At 45.9% G+C, this 25,610-nt stretch overlaps 1 protein-coding gene across 1 annotated transcript in view; it reads left to right on the top strand.

The window, feature by feature from the left end:
- The window catches only part of TYW1 (tRNA-yW synthesizing protein 1 homolog), a 91,495-nt gene that overhangs the window by 63,744 nt on the left and 2,141 nt on the right, over window positions 1-25,610 (top strand). Inside the window, exons 14-15 of the mRNA XM_026050213.1 lie at window positions 5,093-5,203; window positions 16,268-16,435. Coding sequence (XP_025905998.1) covers window positions 5,093-5,203; window positions 16,268-16,435 — 279 coding nt within the window. The remainder of the gene's footprint in view (window positions 1-5,092; window positions 5,204-16,267; window positions 16,436-25,610) is intronic.

The following is a 25,610-nucleotide window of genomic DNA, read 5'->3' as shown; positions in this document are numbered from 1 at the left end:
GAATAGTTTTGATAGAAAATTGAAATCAGCGGTAGGTTCTGCTGCCTGCAGTGAGTGCTGCCCTGAATGACAATGTCACGGGTGCCTCTGCGTGGGCTCTGTGTCCCACCCGGGCTCGGCACAGCCCTGGGCACGCAGGTGACTTGACCTCCTGCCAACATTTTCTGTCCAAAATGTGCTTTCTGGCACATAAGCCCATGCTGGCCTTTATTTAATGGTGCTGTTGAGACCCGTTGTGAAAGTGTGACGGTTGCAGCGCAGGCTTCAGAATGCAAAGACAGAGGAAGACCAATATCTTCCTTAAGTGTGCTGCCCATACCAGCATGGTTTATGGATCCTCCACGTAATAAGGTTCAAAAGACGTGGGAGATTAGGCTGTAGTTCAGTGTGTATAAAAATGGATTCTCAGCCAAAGAGCTGCTGACTAGAAAACTTTATTAGGCTTTTGAGTGTTCATAACTGGAAAAAAAAAATCCTTTAACAGTCAATTGATCTGTTCTGGAGATCATCTTTGTAGAGCATGTTCTCCAGCCACAATCCTGATCAGTAAGAGGCTGAAAATTGCTGATAAACATTCTCATTTAGTCCAAGCTAGATGAGTGCAATCACTTGCTACTCGGAAGGCCAGGTTGTGTTTGATTGGAAATGCCTCGAGTGTGGCTCATGTCAAGTCACGTGGACTTTATGGCTTGTAACGTTCCGATCAACTCTGGACTTTTAGCGTTACTTGAGAAGTTCTTCAGGCTTCCCCGGCCTTGGATGGATTTGCTTTAGTGTACTTGACCACTCATTTCTGTGCTCTTCCAGTTCCTCCTCAAGGTCTGAATTGCTGTTATCCGACCTCCCATGGTTGTAACTTGGTGGGAAGAAGGGCTCTCCGCCTCCCACAGTAACGGGCTTTCTTTCACCACTGCAAACTCTTGCCTTGTGTGGATGTTAGCCTGGTCCAAGGGAGCGCTTTCCAAAAGCTGCTGTTTCCCATCACACATTGCAGAGGTTTGTGAAGAGGTGATATGCAAGCTGCCCTTGAATCTCTGCTAAAAGGGGCTTCAGAAAAATCTGTTACTCTATAGCTATAGCAAATAGAGACTTGAACTCACAATCACAGAGTAGTTGAGTTTGGAGGGACCTCTGGAGATGTTCTGATCCATTCCCCAAACCTGTTCTTAACTAGAACAGATTGCTCAGTGCTATGTCTAGCAGGGCGTTTTGAGTATCTCCAAGAATGGAGAATCTGGACAATGGAAAATGGAGACTCTTCCAATGCTCAATCACCCTGCATGGTCTTCTCCTGGTTTTTSCATCTCTTGTTATCCTTTCTTAGCTGATGGGTGGCATGTGTGTTGCTTCCGTAAGCCTGTGTGCAAGGTGGGCTTGGTGTGTGTAGGCAATCCAGCCCTAGAAGATGGGCAGGTTGCGCTGGACACTTGTCAAAGCAACACAAGGGCTCCAGGAGCAACGTCAACTGCAGCTCCTCTGTATGTTGCTGATTCCTGGAAGACTGATCGTCTGAATAGTTTTCAGACATTAAAGGGTATTGAGTTCCACACCCTCAACTTTCATCCATTTGAAAGATTTGTTATAACATTAACTTCTTTTACACTAATGTTATTCTGATGGCTGTCTGAATTGGAATAATGGTTGCTTTTCCTGGAAACGTGGGGTGCAGAGCGTTGCTCTTGGTTTTTTATATCCTTGTGTTTTAGATCATTAAATTCTCAGGGCTTAAACTCCTCTGTCTTACATTTTCAGTGCTTATAACAGGATCTCCTGGGGCACTATTGTACAACCAAATACAAATAATACACAATCCTGTTTTATTAATGTATTTTTACTGCCAGCAGTCTAAGGATTACTTGTATATACCCCTTTGCAGTATTAGGCCTTGAGTCATTCTGATCTGTCGTTTATACCACTTTTAAAAAGTGGCTTTTCTCTGTGTACGCAGATGACGTGTGAGGGACATGGCCCTCTGGAAAGGTGGTACTTCAGCTGCAGGATAAATTTGTGATTCTCAGTAACTTTTTTCTGCATGCTTGTGGATAATACTCTAATTTGTTTGACGTGCTGCCTTCCCCACCAGTGAGGAGTACCTGACATTATGTTTTTGTGATAGCTCMCTCATTGAAGTGATGGATAATATAAACTGACTGCGGTTATTAATTGTCAGTTAACGCTGTCCTTTTGGGAGAAAAAACCCTCTAATGATGTGCTGTAGCAGCTGTAGCTTTATGAATCAGTTGAACTTTAGAGCTAGACTCCTAAAGTGAATTAGGAAGTAGTTTTGAGAGTATTATAACTGAGATTTAAAAGGGATGAGGAAAAGCATCTCTTTGTATAGACCTTACTGTAAGAGACAATGCACGCTTATGTATTTTACCTAAACTGAGTGTACTTGTTTCCTTTTCATAGCCTTGTTTGGCAGGCTTTGCAATCTCATTTCACCTGTTTCTCGGTAGAACATGCTGGGATTTTTTTAATGCATAGTTTATGTTGCTTTTTGGCAAAGAACGTGATTTCTCCGGTAAAGTTAACTTGTGTAAATGATGTTTTCTTTGAGCACGGTGAACTTATCCATGGTCTGCAGCTGCTCTTTTCTGAGTTGCGATGGTCCCCTCTGGTGTGGGTCCCCTCTGGGGCCTGAGTGCCTGGTAGCAGCTTTTGTGAGAYTTCCTTCCCATCTCCCACAAACGATTTTCTTGTGTTCTTCATATCGTTAAGGTTCGGGTCTGTCCTCGATGAAGGGAGAGGCTCTAACTCACCATTTCCCCCGTGTTGCTGTGGGGGCACTGCCGAGTTACAGTTGGGCTCAACACAGAAATTCAGAAATTTGTTCTTAATTTTAGCATGCAATTACCTCCCCCACCCCCTAAAAAGAGTGGAGAGGGAAAAAAAAAAAGAACAACAACAAAAAAGAGGGCTCCTTGAGGCCTCGTTTCGTGTTGCGCTGCTGCTTAGCTGAGGCAGGGCCTGGTTCCCAGTGCGGCACGCGGGACCTGGAGGTGCCCGATCCAAAGGTTTTGGTGGGGCTGTTGAGGCCCGTGGCTGTATTTCCTGCTGCTTTGGAGCTACCTCTGTTTGTTTACTAGTCAGCGTTGACCTTTGGGGAGATGTTTCTTGATTAATTGGGTATCTAATCCCTTCAGACCATTGACAGGTGGACACATATCTCAGGTTTTTCTCATGAGCTATTTTTCCTGTTTCTGTTTTCCTGTTCCTGTTATATGGTAATTTTTCCTTTATTTTTATTAGTGCTCTCATTTTTATATTATTTTTATTTAATAAACTAACTCTGGATTTCATACTCGACTGTTTTCTGGCCTGAACTTTTCTTCTGCCAGTTCACTGGAATCGTAAGAGCCTCCCTCTCTCATTCCTAAGCTTAATGTGTTTAAAAGCAGAGCGCAAAAGGGAGGACCGGATCTGTCAATGTATGTCATTATCTGGCCTTTAATCATTTTCTCATTAATTCTTTAATGTTAGTCATTCTACGGATGCTTAATTTTTTAAGAAGCTCAAAAATTAACTCTTTAAACAGACAAACAAAAAACCACACACACACAAAGGAGAAAACACTGTTGACTGTTTGTAGACATAAATTTTATCTCCTGGAAGATTTTCCATGCTTTTTTTTTTTTTGCATACAGCACAAAGAACTTTAGCGATGGGATGCTCAAGACAGTTTCTGGTACCAATCTTGCCATTTTTTTCCACAAACACAGACTGACAACTGGAGCAGAGCACGTGCCTACTGCAGACAGCATGAACTGTGGGGCAATGCTGTGCTGGGAACCCGCTTGTGGCTGAGAGGTAGAGGTGGCTTTTAATTCAAGTGACGGAGGTCTGACCTTCTTCGGAGCAGAAGCACTTGCTGCTGCTGCCTTTGGCACGTTGCTGAGCACCAATTGCCAAGTCTTTGGTCATCCTGGCTGGGTCACTGGGCCCTTTTGCTGGAGGGGAGCTGCTGCTTGTGCCCCATTTTACTGCTCTGTGCCCGAGAATTGAAATGAGTTAATTCAAAAACCAATTTTGCCAGAAGATTGCTCTATAAATAACAGTTTATTTCACCAAACTCTGGGATTTCACAGAAGGCAAAGGGAGATGGTGGAAGAAACAAGCAGATCCAAGCAGCCAAGCGTGGAGTTGTCCCATGGCCAAGTGACTCCCAATCTTGGAGGTGGCAGATGTCCTTGGGATGCCTGTAGCTGCTTCAGGGAGCTGCCCTGAGAGGGAAATTGGAAATCACTCCAAAACAAGACATTTTCTGAGTATGATCTGCAGCTGTATACAGGAATGAGTAAAGATTGGACTAAAGTTTGGGCATCCGAGGAGCTGCATCAGTGCAATGAGAAGGTGCAGTGCTCAGCTTCTGTGCTTGTCTCCCGTTGCCAATTGGAAATMACAGGCTTGTCAGGAGGTGCTGGGAGGCAGAGCCGGACGGTTAAGCAGGAACAGGCGGRCGATGACGGGGGGACGCTGCTCTTGTAGCTGTTAACGCTGTGGCCATCGTGTGTTGGTTCCTAACGACTTGCACCRCCGGCTTTATGGGCTGGCTCCTGAGCAGAGCAATTGGGATGTTTCTTGGTTGTGATTTTAATTGTCGCTTTTTTGCTTCCCATAAAACRTTTGGCTTAACTGATCACAGGAGAGCCGTTTTTCCCTGCTCTGTTGTACCTAATGTGCTGCAAGAGTTACCAGACTGGGGCGGACAATGGTCTGTCTCTTCTGGCTCATCCTGTCCAGAAATGACCGATGCCAGATGATCCATCTGGAGGAAATGAAATATCTGTGTAGCAACTAATGGTGAGACTTTATGCCTGGGGAAGCAAATCAAAGTGAAATAAACTTGCTGGTTATTTTGCCATTAAACAAATGCTTCTATAAARAAAGCATCGGTTGTTTGGGGTATAGAGAGAGAAGATAAAGTCATTGTAGAACCCAAGTTGGCTCAGTTCATGAGTGGCACCGATAGCTTTTTAGAAAGAACAAGTGAGGTGGCCTTTGGTTTCCTGAGAAGGGATTAATGAATTTTCTTTGCTTTTGGAGGCTGGGCGTCACGGAGTGTCACTGTGCCCTTTTCCCTCTCTTTCAGCAACAGCGCACGGTCTACAGGCTGACGCTGGTCAAAGCTTGGAACGTGGATGAACTCAAAGCTTATGCTGAGCTGGTTTCCCTCGGTAAACCGGACTTCATTGAGRTCAAGGTGAGCTGCACAGTGCTACTGCTTTTTTCCATCAGTATKCTGTTTTCTTCTCTTCATTCTTCTGTATGTAGTATAGTACAGAAGCACTATTATAATCTGGGGCACGTTGGTAGCCCATGGTGTTGTTCGTCCCATCCTGGTCTCCAGTTTTGCCAGGAGGAGGTGATAACATCTGCCTTGCTGGCATGGGGTTTATCAGGCTGTGCAAAACGAGAGCAGCTGTTGACCTCTGGGACATGAGGCCTGACCCTATAAGGGCAGCTCCTCAGGGGAGCATGTGAGATACAGTGTGGCAGGAGGTGCTTTATCTTGGGAGGAATCAATTTGATACTTAGAAAATGTAGAAGGCAAATTGTAACATGTCCCATAAAGATTGATTAGCAGCATTTTGGTCCTGCAACCTATCTGCAAACCAACCCATTTAGCTCGGGTAAGTATTTTTCCAGCTTTATTGCTTCTAGACTTTCTCCTTTTTTTTTTTCCCCCCCTTTCCTTTATTCAGCCTTCATTTACTGATGCTTTGAAGGGTGTTGAAGTTTCCTTAYGAAGCAAAACCCACAGGTGTTGACGTTGTCGGTGTTGAGTCTTCTCTTTTTCCTTGAAAGTGCTGCTATAATACATAGCTGAATGCAAAACAAAACTTTTGTATGATTTGGCGAGAAAAACCTCAGTTTTGGAGCCATTCATCTTCCTCAGGTAAAATCCAGCAGGGCTGCTCCCTGGGGACCCTTCCTGCCTGGCATTTTGTCTTACTGCAGCCTGGTGGCAAGAGGCTCCTTCGYTGGCGCGTGCAAGGAGCGTAAGGAGAGTCACAGATCTTGTCGACGTGGGGTTTGCCTCTCCCAACGACCGTGTTTCCCTAGCAGAATCATGGCTTGGAGGACCTAGATAGGGAAAAGACCTTTCAAGTGGTCTCCTGCCCACATGGCTGCGTTAATAAGTGTCTTCTCTGCACTCAGTGACTGCTTCAAACTGCTTTCTGGCACGTACGTGTTCCTGTTYGGCAGCACTTGCCCAGCTCTGCCTTCCTGGSCTGGCGCTCTCRGAAGCTCATCCTGGTCAGCTCATGGCTTTCTCTCTTGTCATAAGGCAAAGGAGCACCTTGCACCTCCATTTTATCTGTATTAAAAAGCCCTCTTGAAATGTTATGCTGAAAATTGTTGATCTCGACAGTCCCCAGCATGGCATCACAGAGCCAGGGGAGCTTGGGTTTGAGGCTTTTTTGAAGGGTGCAGCAAATATTTCCTTCCTTCTTGCTGAATTAGGCTGGAAGTAACGGAGGAAGTGTCGTATTTCCTCCGAAGCTCAGAACCGTGCTTCACGACTTCAYGGTCTTTCGAGGGCTTCCAGGGTCCCTGCAATGTTTTGTGCCATTTGCCCTTACTGGTGCAAGGGGACAGGTCGCTGCTCTTGCAAAGCAGGCAGGTGAGTGCAAAAAAACAGGCTAATGAGTTTTCATATTGACCAACAAAAAATAACCCGTCAGCAGGCTGGCTCTGCCTCCTTCTACAGCACAGGCTGGAATTTGAGCTTTTAAGTCACCTCAGGCTGGCCCCTTATCKTAGTTTTGGAGACCTGGAGGGGGATGCTCACCCTGATGGATGGCATTGCTGCCAGTGCCCAGTCATCTGAATAGTATTTCCGTGCCTTTAACAGATCAGGAGCCTTTCAAATGGCTTTTCTGGAGGAAAGGATTTGCTTGACACTGTTGCATTTAGGACCTAAATTGGTGCTAATAAGGCACGAAGGGCTTTGCTGGTGGGTTTTTATATCTGACTTTTTATTTAGGGGCAAGATTTTTTTCTTAACGAAGTTTCCTTTCATCTTTGCCTCTTTGGAGGGAGCGTAATGTTACACAAGGCGAGCACTTGGTGCCCTGCAGAGGGAAAGCAGTGCATCCTAAATATAGTATTAGCCCAGCCAGCGGCCTTGGTGGTTTTGCAGTTTCATCTACTCRTTTCTGATGTTTTTCTGCTGCAGAGCAGTGTTTCCAAAGCACAGATAATTTGGTGTGGTAGGAGGGGGCATGATGGTATTTTCCTCCTCTCTCTCTCACCTTGGTGCCCCTGGGTGAAGTCACTGATCTTTAGGTTGCCCTCCTCGTCTTTCAGCTGTGTCCTCCGCAGACAGCTCGTTGTCACAGAGGCTTTTGCAGTCCAGGTTGGCAGAGCTCTTGCTCGAGGCCCTGCTGTGAGATCAGCCCTCTGCTGTGGTGGGTTCCTGTGGTTGGCACCTGCCGCCGTGGCGCTGGAGGCATCTTGCACACCTTGGAGCTCCTCTGYCCCATGGGGTGGATTCAAGAAGGCTTCAGAAAACTTCACGGCTTGGGGTGAAGCAGAGAGCTGTGATCTCTCTCCTTGGGCTGTTTGGCTGCKTTGCTGCCCCGTGGCCAAGCAGTTTTGCCCCTGCTGCCTTGATGCAGCCAGCAGAATGTGTGTAAACCTGCCCTCCGTCCCCAAAACCCCGTCCTGCCTGGGGGCAGTGGTACAACAAGGTGCCGAAGGAAGAGGGGCAGCGTTGAGGTGTGCTCAATGGAGGACTTGCCTCTGCCCTTGGCCAACACTCCTCTGAGTCTATAACGATTCTCTAGCCCAGCCACAGCATTTCACTGCTCTCCACACAGCATTTGCCGCGTGGAAAACTTTCCCCCAAAGGTTTCATCCGTTCCAATGAAACTGAAGTTCTTCTGAAAATGAAAGATGTTGAGGAATATATTCAACATCTCATCATATCTGACACCATTTGGGCTTATCTTTTTTGTTTGTTCTCCTTCAAAGCCACAGCATGACAGGTTATGACCTGGTGCTGCTTAATGCGAATAAACAAACAATATTAGGAGATAGATGCTGCAAAGCATCTGCTAGAAAATGAGGCTCAGCTCAGCAGGATTTCCCCGTTAAATACTTGAGATAAATGACGTTCATTTAAGATGAATGGAGCTTAATCCCCTGTTACTCCGGAGAGGCGCATGGGATGGAGTGGGTAGAGATTTGGATTCTTGCAGGGCTTAAGACTTGTTCTCATTTACATGAGTATCTTACAGCAGTGTAACTCAGTGGGACCCTATTCTCTTATTTAAGCCACTAGAAATTAGCATTGGTTACTCTTGTGTAAAACCCACGTAAAGCAAGAAACAGCCTCGTGGTTGCTAAATACACATCAATTTTATTTCTTGCATTAAGCTTGGTTTTAGTGCCATAGTGTGACTAACAGTTATTCAGAATCTTTCCTATACTTCCTAAACATCTCGAACCTGCAGTTTGTCTTTTAGCAGTAACCTTGTTGTTGGTTAAAAACATTATTCTGGTTTTTTTTTGTTTGAGAAGACAGATTTTTGTTAGCACACAATGTTTTGCCATTTATATTTCTTCCTCAACTAAAGAAGCTTCAGAACTAAGAACTAAGTACTTCAAATAGTTTGAAGGGAAATGTAGCTGAGTCCTGGRTTTGGAGCTAGCTCTGTGCTGGTGGGGGCCCTCCCATGGCTTTGGCAAGAGGGCTGAAAGCAAAAGGAGGCTGCCCTGCGACAGCCTCTGCGTTTGCTCCAGTGCAGCTTTGTTTTGCCTGAACGTCAGCGTTGCTCCCTGGCCAAGCAGAGCTTTGCTGCTTCTCTCCATCCTTTTGACAGTAGAAAATACCAGCCTGGTTTGTCATCTGCTCAAGGGCTGCTCAGAGCGTGGTGTTCTCTGAAGACAGGACTTGGGCAGGGTATAGATGAGGTCTGTAGCACCTTCCTAAAGCCTTCTTGAAGTTAGGTTTTAACTACTAAAAAACACCTGCCCTGGTGGGTTGGGAAGCTCGGTTCCTGCTCTCGGTGCCTGAGGCTTTGCTRTGAAATTCAAATGACCAAGCAAAAGTCTGGAAGCAAGGGCTGGAGGGAAGGAGCTGTCCCTGGCCSCTCAGCCTTGTCATATTAAACAGCAGGATTATTTAAATGCTTAAAATAAAGAGGAGAATGAGCTCTGCTTTAATGAGTTTTTAATTACATGCCGCAATTGCCATTGCCCCCACCTGTCAAAAAGCTATTCAAATCCTTACTGCCATCACAGGCTGCATTGGGATGAAGAGAAGATGAAGGCAAAGATCACTTGTCCTGGCAATTGCTATAAAAGAAATCCAAGCAATGYATAATTTTCATGCCTGAAGAGACATGGTGTGCTCTCTGTTTCCTCCAACCACCCCTTGCGTGGAAGAAGTGCAAGGAGTTGAGGGGCTGCTGTGAGGTAGTAGCAGGCYGCAGGTAGTGAGCAGGCTGCAGCAGGGCTTTGCAAGGCTGCTCACCGGCCTCACCACCTCCTCATGTCCCCAGGCGTCCATGGGGACATCTCCCCATGGTCTGCATGGCCATCCGCCACCCAAAGTGCTCTGGGCAGATCCCAGTCCCTGGAGCTGCGTGTGGTCTCAGCTGAGTTGGGCCAAGTTCTGAGCTGCCTCTGCTGAGCTCAGCTCTTCTAGTTCACACATCTGTGTGACAAGAAGCAGGGAACCAGCTGGTGCTTCCTCTTGATCCCCACACCAAAGGGCGATTGAGGTCCAGCTAAGAGGCTGGTCTTAGYTCTGAGTGTATAATAAGTCTTGGTAACAAGTTTTGCTGTCTAACATAAGCAAATGATTCAATCTTGAATTTTCAAGTGAAGCTGCCACATAGTTTTGTTGAAAGTTCAGCCTTTAAGTCAAGCCTATGATTTGATAGAAATATGATCCATTTGGGCTGGAATTTTCCAGCCCAGCACCAGGCTTGTGTGTAAATGCAAGCCCCGTAAAAATCCAGGCTATAACACATTCTGCTCATCTATTTCCTTGCTTTAGGAGAGGTTCGTAGCCAAAATAAATGGGAAGCAGAAGCTATAATAATGGCATCAGGCTTGTGAGGCTTTGGATGATATGACCAAGGATTAAATGCTCTAGGTGTGCCTGCTTGAGCAGGAAGGTTGGACTAGATGATCTGTAGAGGTCCCTTCCAACCTTAAATATTCTGAAATAAATATAAGACCAAGGAAGCTGTAGCTCATAGAGAGTGTAGGGGTGATGGTTATATGTGATGGCCCAATCCCAGTGCTGCTGTGCTTGGTTAACTGTAACAAAAAATGCTAAGGAGATGTTTTCTGTCCATCAAAATGGGTGCTCCCCTTGCCAAGGAAGGGGATTAGCCCCATTTTCCCTGTTCTGCAGATGAGGAAACAGGAGCGCAGTKGGAGTGGCTCGTAGCAAAGCAGGTCACTGCCTAGCTTGAAGGCAACTTCTTCCTACCTTCTTTCTGGTCTCTCTGTATAGGGCATAAGGAGCAGGGTTTGGAGTGGTTTTAAAAGTAGATTCTTCTCTTTTGGTGTCTATGTAATGTGTTTCAGAAASTTGGAGTGAAACTTTGTGATCTTGGAGCCCTTACCCTTTATATGAGGAAATCCTGTGACATCAGAGAAGGTGATTGAAATTTATGAGCGCCTGCAGCACCGGTCTGCATGTGGCCACGTGTGTTGTAGCTGGAGAGCTCGTGGGCTGGCTGCATAACTGTCCATTTCCATTCCTGTCTTTCAGCTCTGACTGACGTCCTTTGTTAATTTAACTCAGAAATGATGGTTAAAATCCAACCACTGAGCCTACACGTTGCAGTGAGGAGCAGACATACGTGAGAGCTTGTCTGTGGAATTTGGGCGACGCTGATGCCCAAGTAACGAGCATTTTTACTGCAGGGAGTGTGAACTATCAACATGTCATCTGAGACAGTCTGTGCTTGTCTCCTGTCAAGAGTGCCCCAGTTTTTGCACGGTCCCTCTGTCACTTGGCACTTGCTGGAAGCTCTTGGACTGCACTCCCTTCTTCTGGTATTTCACACAGGCAGGCCTCAGTACACCAAATTTGTAATTTGTGGGCTACAAGTTAAGAAAAAAAAAAATTCTCTCGGTCTGTAATTAAGTTGGGAAAGCTGGAGCTGATCCAAGGAAGAAAGTGCTGTCATATTTAGTTCCCTCCTTGTCTTCCTTGGTAGCCCTGTGCGTTGCAGTGGCTGGTGGTGGCTGAGATCTCCGGCAATGAGCCAGAGCTTGATGGAAGAAACGTCCAGAGCAGCCCGTGTCTGGGGCTTCTYGTGCCTCTCTCTCACCCCAGTGATAATTATCTTGGCACAAAACCTGGCCTACRTACAGTTGTGAACATCCAGCTGCATTTCGGCAGCCTGGAAACCCGAAACGTGCTCGGCACCGTTGCCCTGGCTCCTTAGCAGCCTAACCAAGGGTAGCGGAGATGCTTTTCAGAAGGCCTCTGCCTCCTTCAAGGTATTTGTCAAAAGCTGCGTAGCGTAATTAGTATGCTAAAAGCACCCATATTAAAAACTAATTAAGAAGCAGCATCCTTGATGTTTCTGCCGTGGAGAAGTTAATACAGGGAGCGCGGAGCACAATAGACCAGTTTCCTTTTTTTAATAGTCGATGTCTTAATAGCTGTCTTCATCTATTACGGCAAAATATAACGTGACCGCCCTAATCAACTGCTCACGTTTTATAAGTGGTATCAGCTCTGTTAATTAACTCAAGTTTTAAGAAGCTGGGGAAGCTGAAGGCTGCTGTGCTTTCATTCCGTGCGCCACTAAGCTGATTTTCATTGATTTGTGCATGCGAATTAATCAGCCGTCCAAGTACTTAGTTATTCCATTTGCCTGTGTGCTGGTTTTTTTTTTCTTTCCCCGCTTGTAAATGATATCTTTGAAGTTTATTAAAGGAGTGAGTCATGTTGTAGCTTCCTAAGAATTTTCCYCCTCTGTAGTCATACATTTTTCATGCTGCGGAATCGTAATCTGTATAATGAACGAGGGGAAAATGGTGCTATATGGAGCTGTGTCTGTACAGCTGAACTTTGGAGATACATATCCCATTATTTGCGTGGCTGGCTGCACTAATACAAGCACATTGAAAATATTTCCCAGACTTTCAGAGCTGGGCTAAAAAATTAATGTACTTGCCCTGTTCAATACTCCCTGGGCTTGTCTTCTGTTGTGTGTAGCAGACCTGTTTCCACGCTGGCTCTGAGTTATGGTACGCGGCTTTAATATGCTTTGCTCAGGCAGATTAATAGAGGAGGTCCATCATAAATTAAAAAGTGAGAAGGCAATCGCTTCCCAARCTTGTACAGTTTGCAATTACCCTGGTTTCTTTGTAGCCCCATTTGAGAATCTGCCTGGTGCAGCAGGCTTCGCCTGGCTCTAATTTCAAATGTTTGCAAAGGACCCGTCTCTGTTTAGTGCTGACCGTGGCACGTTCAGCTTTAATGTGGCTGAATTAGAGCTCGACAATGTAATATTAGGCAGGACCAGGTGCCATAAACATAATTCGGATGCAAATACCATTTAAAAGGAAATAGAAGTGTTCTCTGCAGAGAAAAGCATGAGAACTGAGAACATAATCATCCATAAAATTGTGTGTGCTGTGTTTTAAAGACGCATGCTTGATAGGATTTTGTGACCAGAATAAAATAGCTCAAACAAAGAGCAAAGATGATAAAACTACCAGGAGAGTTTATGGGAGGCTTGAGTTTTTGTTGGGAAGAAGAGCCAAGTTTCTGATGGAATTTTGAATGAATTTACCCTTTTGGGTGTCCTTGGGCTTGTACCCTGCATTGCAATGCRTTAGGTTAAACCAGTTCTATGAGCCAGGAATGAATTTTATCTGGAAAGGAAGAAAGAAGAAAAATATACTTTTGAAAGCCACGTTGAGCTAACTTATGGGAATTTTACTAAGTTAATTCAAGATGGGACAAGGCAGTAGTGAAACTGAGGTCACGGTAAACACTAAACCAGAAACTTGGGAGCTTCGAGCGATCGTATCTCCAAATTAATAGAACAAAGGATCACAAARTTATGAGATTAGGAGGAGCTGCTTTGCTCTGCTGCAGTTTCTGGAGAGGTTGTGGGGTTGGGCTCTCTGAGTACCAGCCATCTCAGTGCGTCGACTGAGCCGCAATGGAGAACGAATATTGCAATTACCTGTAGGATCACAGTGGCTGTTGCAACTAAAGCACATAAATGTGCTCGTGCCTTGGTTCAGTGTAGGGTGYAATGGAAACAAAGGTCCCACCTCACCCCTTTCTCCCTCAGGCTGATTGGTGAGGCAGGGGATTGCAGTGGGAGGCGGAGGAAGACCTGCCCCAAGAACCCGCTGTCTCTCTACTGGTTTAACGCAGAGGGGACAGTTAAACATAGATGAAAACATCTTTTGAGCAACGTCACTTCATAATTCAGCGACTAGATCTTTGCATGCACAAGAGACAGAGTCAAAGATGGATTTTTAAGTTCCCGATGTTTATTGTATTAACTTAAACAAAAGGATGTGAGAGTAGTATCAGCTGGATTGAGTTCTTATACAGGAGTGTATGGGTTTGGGGATCTGCTTGGATACTTGGTGTAGAATAATCTTCAGTACTGAAAAATAATCAGATGGTTTATGAAGTAAGCAACGGACACTTCTGTGCCTTTAGTTTAAAGGTGGCCAAAGATGATATATATATATATATATTTTTTTTTTTTCCTGCTCAGGTTTCTTGGAAACCTCTCATGCTCTTTTAATATCATATCTAAGACCAAGGAAGGCWTAGAGCAGTTCTATACACTCGTCCTGCTATGAATAGTAACACCCAGAAACAATAAACAGTTTGAACAGTAAACACCCAGAACAAATACTTGGAAGGTATTTGGTTTTGGGGTTGTTTTAATTGCATTTGGCATTGCCATTCCACCCATTTATGGATAACCTTGCTTATTTACTCATACCYTCAGGCATTTACCCTGGCAAACTTGAAGGTGTATAATTGAGTGCTTTGAATTTCCTGCTTGSCTCCTGCATCTGCCCTGTGGGTCTGAGAGTGTCTGCTCCCACATCCCATCCTCGTGCAGTTCCCACTAGCTCCTGATCCTACCTCGCTTCTTGAGCGGGCCCCATTTGGGCCAGTTGGCTTTGCCAACACAATTTGTGCATCTTGTTCTTGGCCTGGACTCCCTCATCCTGAATTTGTGCAGGCACCATCACGCCTGTGCTCAGAAGCTACGTTACGGTGGGGGAATGTTGAGCAGTTGGGACAAATGTCCCTTATCTCTCCTTTTTRATGGGGACGATGCATACCTAGCTGCCTTCTCATCTAGATGAAATGCGGGAGAAGCAAGGAGGAATCTACTCAATATCTTCATTAAAATGGTATCACTGCATGCTGAGAAGCATCCAGTGTCTATTAAAGAAATCCATGCAGATAGCGCTGCTGATACGGAGCCAGAATGCTACAAATAGGCTTGAAAGCTGGTGGTTTGTGTTTCTTCAGCTAGACGTGGGAGGCGAGACAGAATCCTTCACCCAGTTTCTAAAATCCCGTGGCCTTCTGAGGATGACAATATGAGAATGTTCATTCTTTCATCAACGTGTCAATATCTGTGGTGGAGTATGAAGTCCRTGGAGGTAGGTCCAGGGTGGGGGCAGAGCTGGCTGGCAGGGGAGCTCCTGCACTCTGTGCCGTGGATGCCCTAAAGCCAGGAGCTTGCTGCTGTGCAACTCCGGTCCTTCAACAGCCGGATGCTGAGGAGTGTCTGGAAACCAGAAGAGAGCAGGACCTTTATCTAAGTTGGGACTTCACTCTTGCAACTTAGGGAAGGATGTGCAGAGGATGCCGTGGGTTGGAACGACACTGGATAGGCATCGATCCATGCAAATTCACAGCTTCTCAGCCTCTAATACATGATTTTTGTTTTTTTTTCTCGTGTGGCTTGCACTTGCAGTTAGCCTTTGTCTTCAGAAATCACAAGTTTCATAGATAAYGTTGGCCTTGTCCTACCCTTGCACTATCTACACTTTCTTTGGTGTTTTTTCTCTTTGTGCTCTCAAGAATCGCACATTTTGTGTGCATGCAGAGAGAAGAGAAATATGTTTTTGCACACTTGCAGAGAGATGTGTTTTGTCCCCCTTTTTCTGGCAGGAAAGGATTTTAGAAAATCTGCTGTTTCTCTGTCCTCGAGCTGCTCCTGCCCTGCCAGCATCTGCACCTACTTTCTGCTAATAAACTGCATCTCTGCCAAGACGTGATCTGTGCGCTGTGCAGCTTGTCCCACTGATATGCATGGGTAGATTAGATGTTGGAAATGCCCATTTTTCACAGAAGAACAGGGATCCCGCTTCTTCTGTAAAATAACCCATAATCACAGAGGAACTTGAGATCTCCAGATCCTAGCATTTACGTGGAAAGGGTGTTTTATTCAAAATCTTCAGTAAATTGCAACTGCACAAATGTATGTTCTCATAGCACAGGGCTACTTACCGTTAACTGGTTCTCATTACACAGGTTGTGCAAGAAAGGGAGAAAATGGACTTCCTGAGCACAGGGGCTATCTGTAATGCTGATTGCCAAAATCATCTGGGTCTGGAGCAGTTACAGCAATTGTCTACAAGGAAAAGGAGCAGGAGGCAGACAGCCTGTTTTAACTGTCTGATAATTAAATTTAACAGCTGGAAGCAGGGAGAGCCAGCGCCGCCAGGCTGCTGGAGCTTCCCCGGAGCACAGTTAGGGAGGATGACTGATATGGTTCTTCTGCAAGGGTGTTGGAAAGCAGTTCGTAGGGATCAGAAAGGGTAGTGGCAGACATCTAAGATGGGGAGGGAACTTGAGACTTCTGCAGCACACAGGGCAGTTATACATTGAATTGCAGTCCTGCGTGGTGTTGAACGAGAGTTTTGCAAGCCTTTTTTTTCTGTCTACCTCATGCTTTTTTTGGAAATGCTAAGTGACGTTCCTGAATGTCCTTTGGTAACTTAAACATGCAAACACCATCCATTTGGATGTTTTTAAGAGTGTCTTTACAGGAGAGAGCACAACCTGTTTCACTGAAGAACCTCAGCACACAACRGTTTGGAGGCTTATCAGTAGGGAAAAAGCCAGGTTTGGGAATGTCTGCAAATCCGGATGCCTTTCTGCAAGACACAGTGTGAAAGATGGGAGAAGAGGGGGCAGAACAGGCATTCTTCAGCAGATGGTGTGGCGCTACCTTAAGCTTTCCAGGAGTAAGATGATGATGATGGTGTCTGTGTTTCTCGTCAGGGAGTGACTTACTGCGGCGAAAGCTCGGCCAGCAACCTGACCATGGCCAACGTGCCCTGGCATGAGGAGGTGGTGCATTTTGTTCAGGAGCTGGCTGACCTCATCCCGGACTACGAAATTGCCTGCGAACACGAGCACTCCAACTGTCTCCTGATCGCTCACAAGAAGGTAAGACCCCTCTGGGCCAGGGCAACGCGTGCAGCAGCCACCTTCAAGCGTTGCACAGCAGCTCCGTTCCAACAAATTTTCCCTCTGAAGCTGAATGGTAGTTTGGAAAAGAAAGGTCTTCTAGCACGTKCTGCAGAGCGCTCTGCAGACTAGTTAATAAAACCATTGCAGGATTCAGCTGGTGCTCCTAAGTCACAGCAGTGATTCAAGCAAGAAGCCATTGCAAGAAGAGCTCCTTACAGTATCGTTTGTGCTTTCAGTTGCACTTGTTGCTTTGAATTTTGAGAAGGGCAAGAGCAAATTGTGTTGAGGTGGGTCAGTTGTCTTCATCTTGTTCCTATATCCCTTTTTCCCTGACAGCTTTCACCAGTAAGTGCAGCTATTTTCTCTAGTTGTTGTATGCAGCACCCTGTAAGGAAGGGAGCAGAGTAGCTTAGAGTTGTGTTCTTCCTCTCCTGCATCTTGGTGATCCCTGCCAAAATTATAGTCTTCCTTATAGTCAGAGTAGGAATAATGTTTGCCTTCCTTCGGAGAAGCAATTTGGGCAAAAGACAAATTGATGCATGGATGGTGACCCAGCAGGGTTTCCTTTTTGAATCAAAATTGCCTTCCTGTAAAACTTGTCTCAAGGGCAAATGAAACAATTGGCATAAATTTTTATACCCCTTCTCCATCCTGGCAGTGGAGAAGAGGTTGTAGCCCTGCCCTGTGACGCCAGAGCAGCMTCCCTCCCACTGCCAGAGGGCTTTGCCGGCCGGGCGTGTTTCGGTGGTGCGTACACGTCTGCTTGGAGCCCTGCTTGAAAAATAGGTGAAAATGCCCCCTCAGTTTTTAAGGATRCAGAATATGAAAAAACTATTAAGCACAACTTGGCATTCTGGGCTCCAGCACAGCTTAATATAGAGATAATAAACGTGTAATAACGTGCCAGTGAGGTAACTGATGGAGCAGCTACTTGTGTGCTGATTTTGCTCTTTGCGTTCGCTTCCCGCCCTTTTGCTGAAGTCGCCTGTACCCCCTCRTCCCGCGGCTAGGAGGGGAGCTGGGGCTGGTGAGCGGTGGGCAGGGCTTTGTGCACAGGGGGATTCTGACCACCTTGCAGGTCGCACGGTTCCTGATGGCTTGAAAAACTCACGTACAGAAAATGAGAAAGATTTTTTTTTTTTAATCAGTGCTTGGAAATAATTAGAATCGTTGTTGGAAAACTCCCAGCGGAGAGTTGCAAATTGCAAAGAAAGTGACCCAGATTTGTCACTTATGGGAGTGGGTAGGAAGGAGAAGAAAAAAACGAGAAACATTGCACAATTTTTGTTTTAATGCACCTTAAAGTTGCTTTATTTACCCCGTAAGGCTCAGATATTGCCACCGACATCTCCACCTGAGCAAATCCTTGAGTACAAATGCTCCTGTCCCCTTCYAAGGTGAAAGGCCCAGGGAGCAGAGGGAAAGCAGTTTCTGCCTAAGGTATTGATGCATAATTTAAGCAACACCGTTAGTAACAAGAATAGATTGATACCAGCCCAGGAGGAATTCAACAGCTGTTYAGCTTTCCAAATCCATTAGAAGGGGGCGTCTTTTGGAAGCAATCTCTACTTGGGTACTAAAATAACTAATAAAAGCTAAATTTATTCCTTATTACTTTTAATTCTGAATTTCAGGCTCCAGTGGAGAATAAAATTTGTCAGTCCTTGTTATTTGCAGGAAACCGGTGCTGGGGGAGCAATCAAACTAGTGAGTAATTGCAAAATCAAAGATATATTTAAAACAAGAAGTTAAGGAGTTGCTCAAAGCGGGTAATAAAAATCATCAGCAAATATGATTTGTTTCATTGTGGTTTACTAGATTTGAGTTTTGTAGTGTTCCAATGAAAATATTTGGGGTGTTCAGATGAAGTGGTTTGGAGTGAAATTAATAATTTTAAAAGCTGGTATTGAAAGGCCAGGCTATACAAAAGGATATGGGACTGTCAGAGAAATAACATGTCTTGATTACAGCCCCTGCTCCTCCTCTTCAGGACAATCGTTGATTGGCGTTTATTTGCTTGATGAATTAGAGTTTAGGACTTAGGCCCTGAAGTCTCTTAACGCCAGGGATTTAGGTTGAAAAGGGGATTTAGGGAGAGGCAACTGCAATTTATATGTCTAGCAGAACTTTTGTATCTCAGGAAGTTGAGAGGAGATAGAGAGGATCCATTTGGATTTTTGAGGTGCTTTAGTTTCTCAAAAAAAGTGGCATTAGGCTTCCAAGTCTTCCCTCGCTCCATTATTTTTTGACATGAAGTAGGTTCCTTGTGTCGAGATTTCCCTCTAAAATCGAACACTCGGTGCTTTTGAGAGTGCTGCTTCTGGGAGTGACTCCCAAAGGGAGGTGAAATGACTTCCCCTTATCTCGGTGAGCTTTGAGGCTGACTGTCAGGGCTACACTGCTCACTATAACCTTAAAAACTTAAGCCTCCTATAAAAAGGTTTGTTTTCCACGATAATATGGACAGACATCTTAAAAAAAAAAAAAAAAAAAAAAAAAAAAAGCTATGTAAATCCTGTGTCTCGCAGTATACAACAAGAAGTGAGAGCAAGACTTGGATGCAACCCTCCATTGGGTTGTTCTGGGCTGCCCTGTGTATGAGGACTGACCTAGCTTGTCTTCTGTGTCTCCCTGCTGACCTTCTAGGACCCTTTTTGCAAGCTGTTTTCATCTCTCCTTGAGATGTGTCCATGCATTTTGACCCCATCCTCTTGGATTTTGCTTTCTTTAGCACTAGCACTGAGTTCTTGAGTAATTATATTTGTTTTGTAGCAAATCCTATAAACACCAAAGTGCAAACATTGAATTTCTCATAATACTTTTGAGTTAATTGGCTGAGATACTGAGACAGCAACAACTTTATCACATAATAATTCCAGCAACCTTTTCCAGAGAGGCAACTGAGGCAACTGGCTCTCCTTGGACTGTAACAATTAATGTACCCTTGAGGTGAGCGGGATGAGTGGCTGTTAAAGGCAAAAGCAGGTGCCTTGGAATGCTTTTTTGAACRAGAGTGATTGTAGCTTGTTGTTTAGTGTCTTAGACTTCTTTCTGGGTTACCTGGTTTGATTTCCATGTCAGTGAGGCTTGAAATCCCACCCTTTGCTGTTCTGTAGAAATCTCATGAGGTGTGAATCGAGCGGCTGGAGCTCAGAAGAGTTGCTGCAGTGATCCTTCTTGCCTTTTACTGGGAGGTCTGTGTCCACACCCAGCATCCMAACACTCTTCAGGACTGTTTGATTGGGCACCATGATTTTGTCTTGYACCTTTGCTTCTCTCCCGTGTTATTTCCTGGTTGGGAGCCGACTGTGCTAGATGTTGCCTGCTCCGGTGYCGTAGGGTAGCAGTAGACATGTGGTGGCAGCACAGCAGGTTTCCTCTCCTCTCAGAGCATAAGGTGCCAAATGAAACGAGTCAGCTGCTTTTAGGAAATTCTCTGCAATGATACGGTCAATGAGACTGTTTTYCTCCATCTCCGAGGCCAAGTGCAAGAGGGTATCATCAGAGAATGACGCTGCACATTGATGAGGTCAGTATCAAAGACTGGTTGGAGAAAAGCAGCGTTTTTAAGGGCATGACTCTCCTCCTCTTGCTCTCCTGGAGGAGACGAGAGGAAGTCAAGGCTTCCCTTGCCAAGAGCCGTCTGGCTTTTGCCTGTCTGCATGGTTTTGTTGCTGCCTCAGAAGGATGCACTACCTAGCTCTTCAGCACCCAAGGCAGATGTGGTGTTCTTGAATCCAAATGGGTGGGGACAAGTGGTACCTGGGCAGATGTGCTCCTCACTGTCCATCAGTGAAGAAAGATATCCAGCAAGGAGGAAACCAGGCTTCTTGTTTTCACTAGGCTTTCCAGCACCGCCTGTATCTGTGCCTTGGGGGGCCCTGATGGGTGAGGGCTTCACACACGTCCCGACGGTGCTGCAACAGGCTCGAGAGGTTGGGTGAAAGACACTGAAGTTGTTCCATGCTGAGCATTTCATCTATATTTAGGGAGGAAAAGGAAGCACTTAACCACCAGCTGCAGATGGACTATTTTTCTCTAAYACAACCCTTGTTAGTCAATCATGTTGTGTTTCCTTCCTGCCTCGCAAATCATTTGGAGAGCGCAGGCTGTCCCTGTGACCCAGCATCCAAGGCGCAGAGTTTGGGTTCTGTTCTCGCTGTCTGTAACATTACCTCTGTGTTGCCCCGTAAAGATGTGGGGTTACAATAAAAGAGCAAAACCCACCTTGATTTGCTGCTTCTGTGTTGGAAGGTTAGCAACCAGGTGTGGCATCTTGGTGCTTGCAGCAGATGCAGGACGTGGAGCGACGCCCCATCCAAGGGCAACGCGTTTGAGCATCTGAAGTGCGATGTCACTGCAGGCCTCAGTCTGAAACACCGTGTTCTCAGTGGAGCTTTTCTGTTGTTGCTCTCTAAATAGGAAGGTGGCTCTGCTGTGCTTGATCTGTTCGTTATTAAAAGAAGATCCCAGTTACGCTAAAGTAATCTGGTTTTCATCCATCAGAATTAAAACTATCTGGATGTCACCCTGGCTTAATTGGCAGATGAGTTGCTCTGTTCTGCAGCTGGTAAGGATTTTAAAAAAATCTGCAATAATGAATCTTTTATTTAGAGTAATTCACCCAAGATTAGATTTAATAAATAGAAGCTAATGAGTTATGGAGGAAGCATCCCATGAGTAAAGGGCAATATGCTGCCAGTGAGGGTTGATACAAGCCCAGCAGTGCACGAGCCAGGTTAGTTTTGCTTTGATTCAGGATTGGGTTTTAGGTTTCAAAATACAGCAGGAAACTCCACTTCCAAGAGCTCTAGTTSCCAGCTTTGAAAGATATTCGTCTGCTTTAAGGTGGCTGATTGCTGAGGGGTTTCTATTTAAATCACTGCTGTATAACAACAAAAGTACCATATCGCTTCGATCTCAATCAGATGGACATTTCTGGTATTGTTAACTGTCTGTAGATCCCATTTGCTATGTTTTTGAAGGATTTAGAGCCCTGTTGTTCCCATCCTGCAGTGTCAATAGAGAGATTTTCAKTTTTCCCCCAAAGACATGGGATGTAGTGAAGCTCTTGCTCTGCGTGCCCAGTACGTTATAGCCTTCCATTCCCCGAGTTTACATCTTAATAACTAGCTTAATCATAATTTCTTAGCCCTGAAGTCACAATTGGAATTTAAAAGGAAAAGATTTTTAGCTTTTAGCGGGAGATAGGACCCAGTTAAGATTAATTTATCTCTAATATTTCTCCGTTTTTTTCCCCTGAACGACTCCAGTTCACTCACTTTCATGGCTGAGCTTTAAATAATTGTGAGCCTTAATTAGATGAGGAACTGTGTGTAATAATTTAATGAATTTATAGGACTTGGAGAGCTTTCTATCGGCAGCTGGTGAAACTAGTCATAACAGTTGCGTAATGTAAGTGCTTTGCACTGCCGTTAGATTCGATCTGTTTAGTAATACCTTGTATAAAAGCTGCTTTCTATATTGAAACGATTAGCTGTTGGCAGTTTTAAATCGAGGAGCTCGGGACTGAAGCCTTCTCGATCATTTTTCCAGCTGTCTTTCCGCTCYCAGATGTTTTTCTGGGCACAGAAGYGGAGATCGGTKCTACAGAGCCTTTCCGCTACCATATTGCAAGCAGAAAGTGGTCAGTAAGTCCAAAACAGCACGTTTCATGTAGCGTTATTCTGCRCTTGGGAAGTGTGGTGGAGAGGCACCGTGTGGTTTTATTTTTCAGGAGGGGAGTTGCCAAGGAAGGACTTRCAAGCCGGCCATGCCAAGCGCCAGATGAATTCCCCAGCCCAGCGTCGCTTGCTCTGATATTCCCATTCCTTCTGCCCRTAAGAGCCCAGCTGTGCTGTCTAGACAGCGCCTGGCTCTCCTCGCCACGCGCTGCACACGATGCAGATGTGCGCGGTGCCGCAGCGGCTGCGGGCACCGGGCCTGCCAGGAGCTGCTCTGCACGTYCTGTGCTGCTGCTGAAGGACCACGATGCTGCAGCAAGCCCGGATGCTCTAACAGTACCACCACTCTCAGCATCTCTGTGGCGTTGGTGAAGATGCAGGAGACAACAGGCGGTAGGACTGGACCTCCCTGCTGCCTTACGGCTGCGAGTGACCAACCCAGCTACTAATCGAGGCAGATCTAGGCTTGTGTTTTGAGACAGGTATCACCGCAGGGTTTGAACCATTTGCCTTGTTTTGTCACTGCTGAATCATTCCAGCTGTTGCCAGGGGTGCCAAGGAGAGCATTATTTCCCCTCTGGATACTTTTTCTCCAAATGCTCTTAATATAAACCACTTTGTGCGTGGTGCTTTTTATTTTCTTCACAGCATAAGAATTTAAGCTCAGCAGTGGCACAGCTTCAAGGAAAGTCGCTGAAAACTGGATTGAGGATATCCTGGCTGCTTTTCTAAAGACAATTTAGGATAGTTTTTTGTGTTTCCCTCAAGAAAGAACATAAGCGGGCTTTAGTAGTGGTTAATTTTGGTTATCCCTGTGTGTTTCTTAAATCACTGGATGGTGCAAGGACTGTAAGGTTTGCAAGCTCTCTTGCCAGCTTTATTTGCTTTAAAAAAGCCTMCTATTTGTTTATAGAAGGATTGAGCCCTGTTCAGAAAGCGCAGCGCCTGCAAACCCTGTCGCAGCACTGAGCCCGTCCCGTGCCACCGGGCCACCAAAACCCKGGGAGCAGCTTTCCCGGGGCCTCCAGAGACCTTCCGGCTTTTGCAAAACGCGCTCTTAGTGCCTCGGGCTACGTGCAAGCCAAAATAAGTCTGATTTGAGAAATTTGCCAACGCGAGGCTTTAAAGTGCTGGGAGTTGTAAGCAGAAGAGCTGTTGCAGGGGCCGGCAGCCGCGTGGGCTCCTTCCCGCCGTGCCCCGCGGAGCCGTCTCGGCGTCTCGCTCCTGCCCGCGGCTCCGTGAGCTGTGTGCAGCCTCCCATCCTGCGTGCCGGATTTACCCATTAAACACGGCGCGTGCTGCGGAAGAACCCGCCCGTTGAGCTGCTAAGTCTTCTGCTTAAAAAAAGAGAAATGAGCCCCCTCAGGTAATTGAAGAGCAACTTTATTGGGATATTTTATTTTGCCCACACAACTTAACTGCTTTCCTGGAAGTAAAGGGGATTTAGTTTGTTGGACTGATTTTTAACATTATCCTTCTTAAGACAAGCTAATTGATTTTTGGCCGACTTTCATGTTKTGGCATTTTTCTCTTCCGTATTTCATGCCTTCATATAAATACCCTGTTTGTCTCCCTGCAATTCCACTTATCTTTGTGGAAGGTAGGGCAKAGCACTGCTGTATTGTCCTCAATATATGTATAAATTGTCACCAAAAATAACTTAGGCCAGTATGTTGGTAAGAGAAGAAAGCAGTGCGTGGCTCGTAGCCTTACTCTGCTTCGTTAGTGTTGGGGGCTTCCTGAGGCAAGAAGCTTCTCTCCGGAGCGTTTAAACATCTGTGGACTTCCAGGAAAAGATGGTTTAAAGTCACTTGTGATTCCTATCCACTGCTGTCGAGCAGAAGAGGAGAGGAGGGTGGTAGTAACGCTCTGTTGGTATCTTGAGGGGCCCGTTTTAGTCCCGGCTCCCGATCGTTCTTTGTGGGTTCTTTGCAAGACCCTCTCTTGGAGGGACTGTCTCTTTCCATGGAGAAGAAGTCTCATTACTTCTTCTCCCCTTCTCTTCCCCATCTCTCCCCTCAGCGGTGCCCCTCGCACAGTTCCCTTGCGTGGGAAGGCCTGGCCTAACTCCTGCACCACGCTGCGGGCAGAAGGAAACCCTYGGGACACGCGGAGTTTGTCCTTCCGTGCAACTCAGCCCAGCTTTGGAGCTGCCTGGTGGAGCTTTATGGCCTATTTTATGATGCTGGCTTTAAAAAAAACACAAGGGGAGGGTTTCAGCCGTTGGTCTTTTGTTGATGTATTTATCACTGTAAAAGACTTAACTAGGTAGTGAAAAATTCAATAAAAAAGCCCGGCTGCATTAGTCTTTGAAATAACATTGATGCTTAGCATCGGCTTGCCTTTTATATGGATGCCGTGAAACTATTTTAGGTCTTAAATCTTTCATTATCTGTTGGCATAATCATAAACTTGTTAAAATCCCATCTGTAAATCTATGCGGGCCATGGAAGCCGTTCTCCCCCACCCCGCGTTTGCCTGATTTTTATTCCTCTGTGGAAATAATTGGTTTCCATGACACGCCTAAAGGATGGTTCCCATTGCTTTGTAGTTTATTGTTGTGCTATTGCAGCACTAAAAATATTTAATATTATTTAATCGGCTTCAGCAGCACATTCCAGGTAGCTTTCTTTTGGTTGCTCTTTTGGGAAGGGTTTTGTTGTCCTGGTCTGCTGCAGACGGCTCTCAGCATTAGTAGCTCCGTTGTGTCAGGAGCTGCACGTCCCTGTGAAGCTGAAGAGCTTAAACTCCAGCTGAAGGCACCTGACCCAGGTTTTGGATGCTCACAGAGCAATGCAAGCGGCTTTGGCAAACCTGAAAGGGTGGCTCGACTGCTGCCTCCAGCACCAAGTCCACCCGTGGAGCCAGGAGATGCTTCCCAGCCGCTTGGTGTGCCCGGAGGGGAACATTTCTATTATCCTGAGGGAAGCACACSCAAGACTTCATCTCAGCAGCGTGGGGAAACGCGGGGAAGAGGCAAGAGGACTGCTCGGTGATAGTTGTGACCAGAATGGCCTGTTGTGCTGGAGGATGGAAGCGGTGGCGCCGAGCCTTGACCACTCACGAGACTGGGTTTTCTCCCCCACGTTCCCTGTTAAACCAGCCGCTGTTGGGCCTGAGTCACTGTTGATTGCCTCGGTGGTACAGTCATCTCGGCAGCGCTTGTTTGTCTAGGAATAGTTCTTAGTGTCTCCTGCTGGTATCGATACACCGTTATCACGCTGTTGCTGCTTTAAAGGTCCAGGGAGGCTGCTGTCTAGGCTGCTGCTTGGCTTGCAGTAATGTTTGCAGCCCGTAGCTTTGTTTCACCTGGCCCAGAAGCCCTGAGGGCACCACCATCTCCTGCGACTTTGTGTTATCACTCAGCCACTGCTGGCCACAGAGTTTAAGACTTGTTGCAAGCTCTCACTCCCCTCCTAACATAAGTGTCCTCTTGGTTTTCAAGAAAACTGGATTTATTGGATCCT

The sequence above is a fragment of the Nothoprocta perdicaria genome, unplaced genomic scaffold (genome assembly GCF_003342845.1).
Source record: "Nothoprocta perdicaria isolate Ctin4 unplaced genomic scaffold, notPer1 scaffold_66, whole genome shotgun sequence".
Classification (NCBI taxonomy): Eukaryota; Metazoa; Chordata; class Aves; order Tinamiformes; family Tinamidae; genus Nothoprocta; species Nothoprocta perdicaria.
This window is presented reverse-complemented; position numbering and strand designations above follow the sequence as displayed.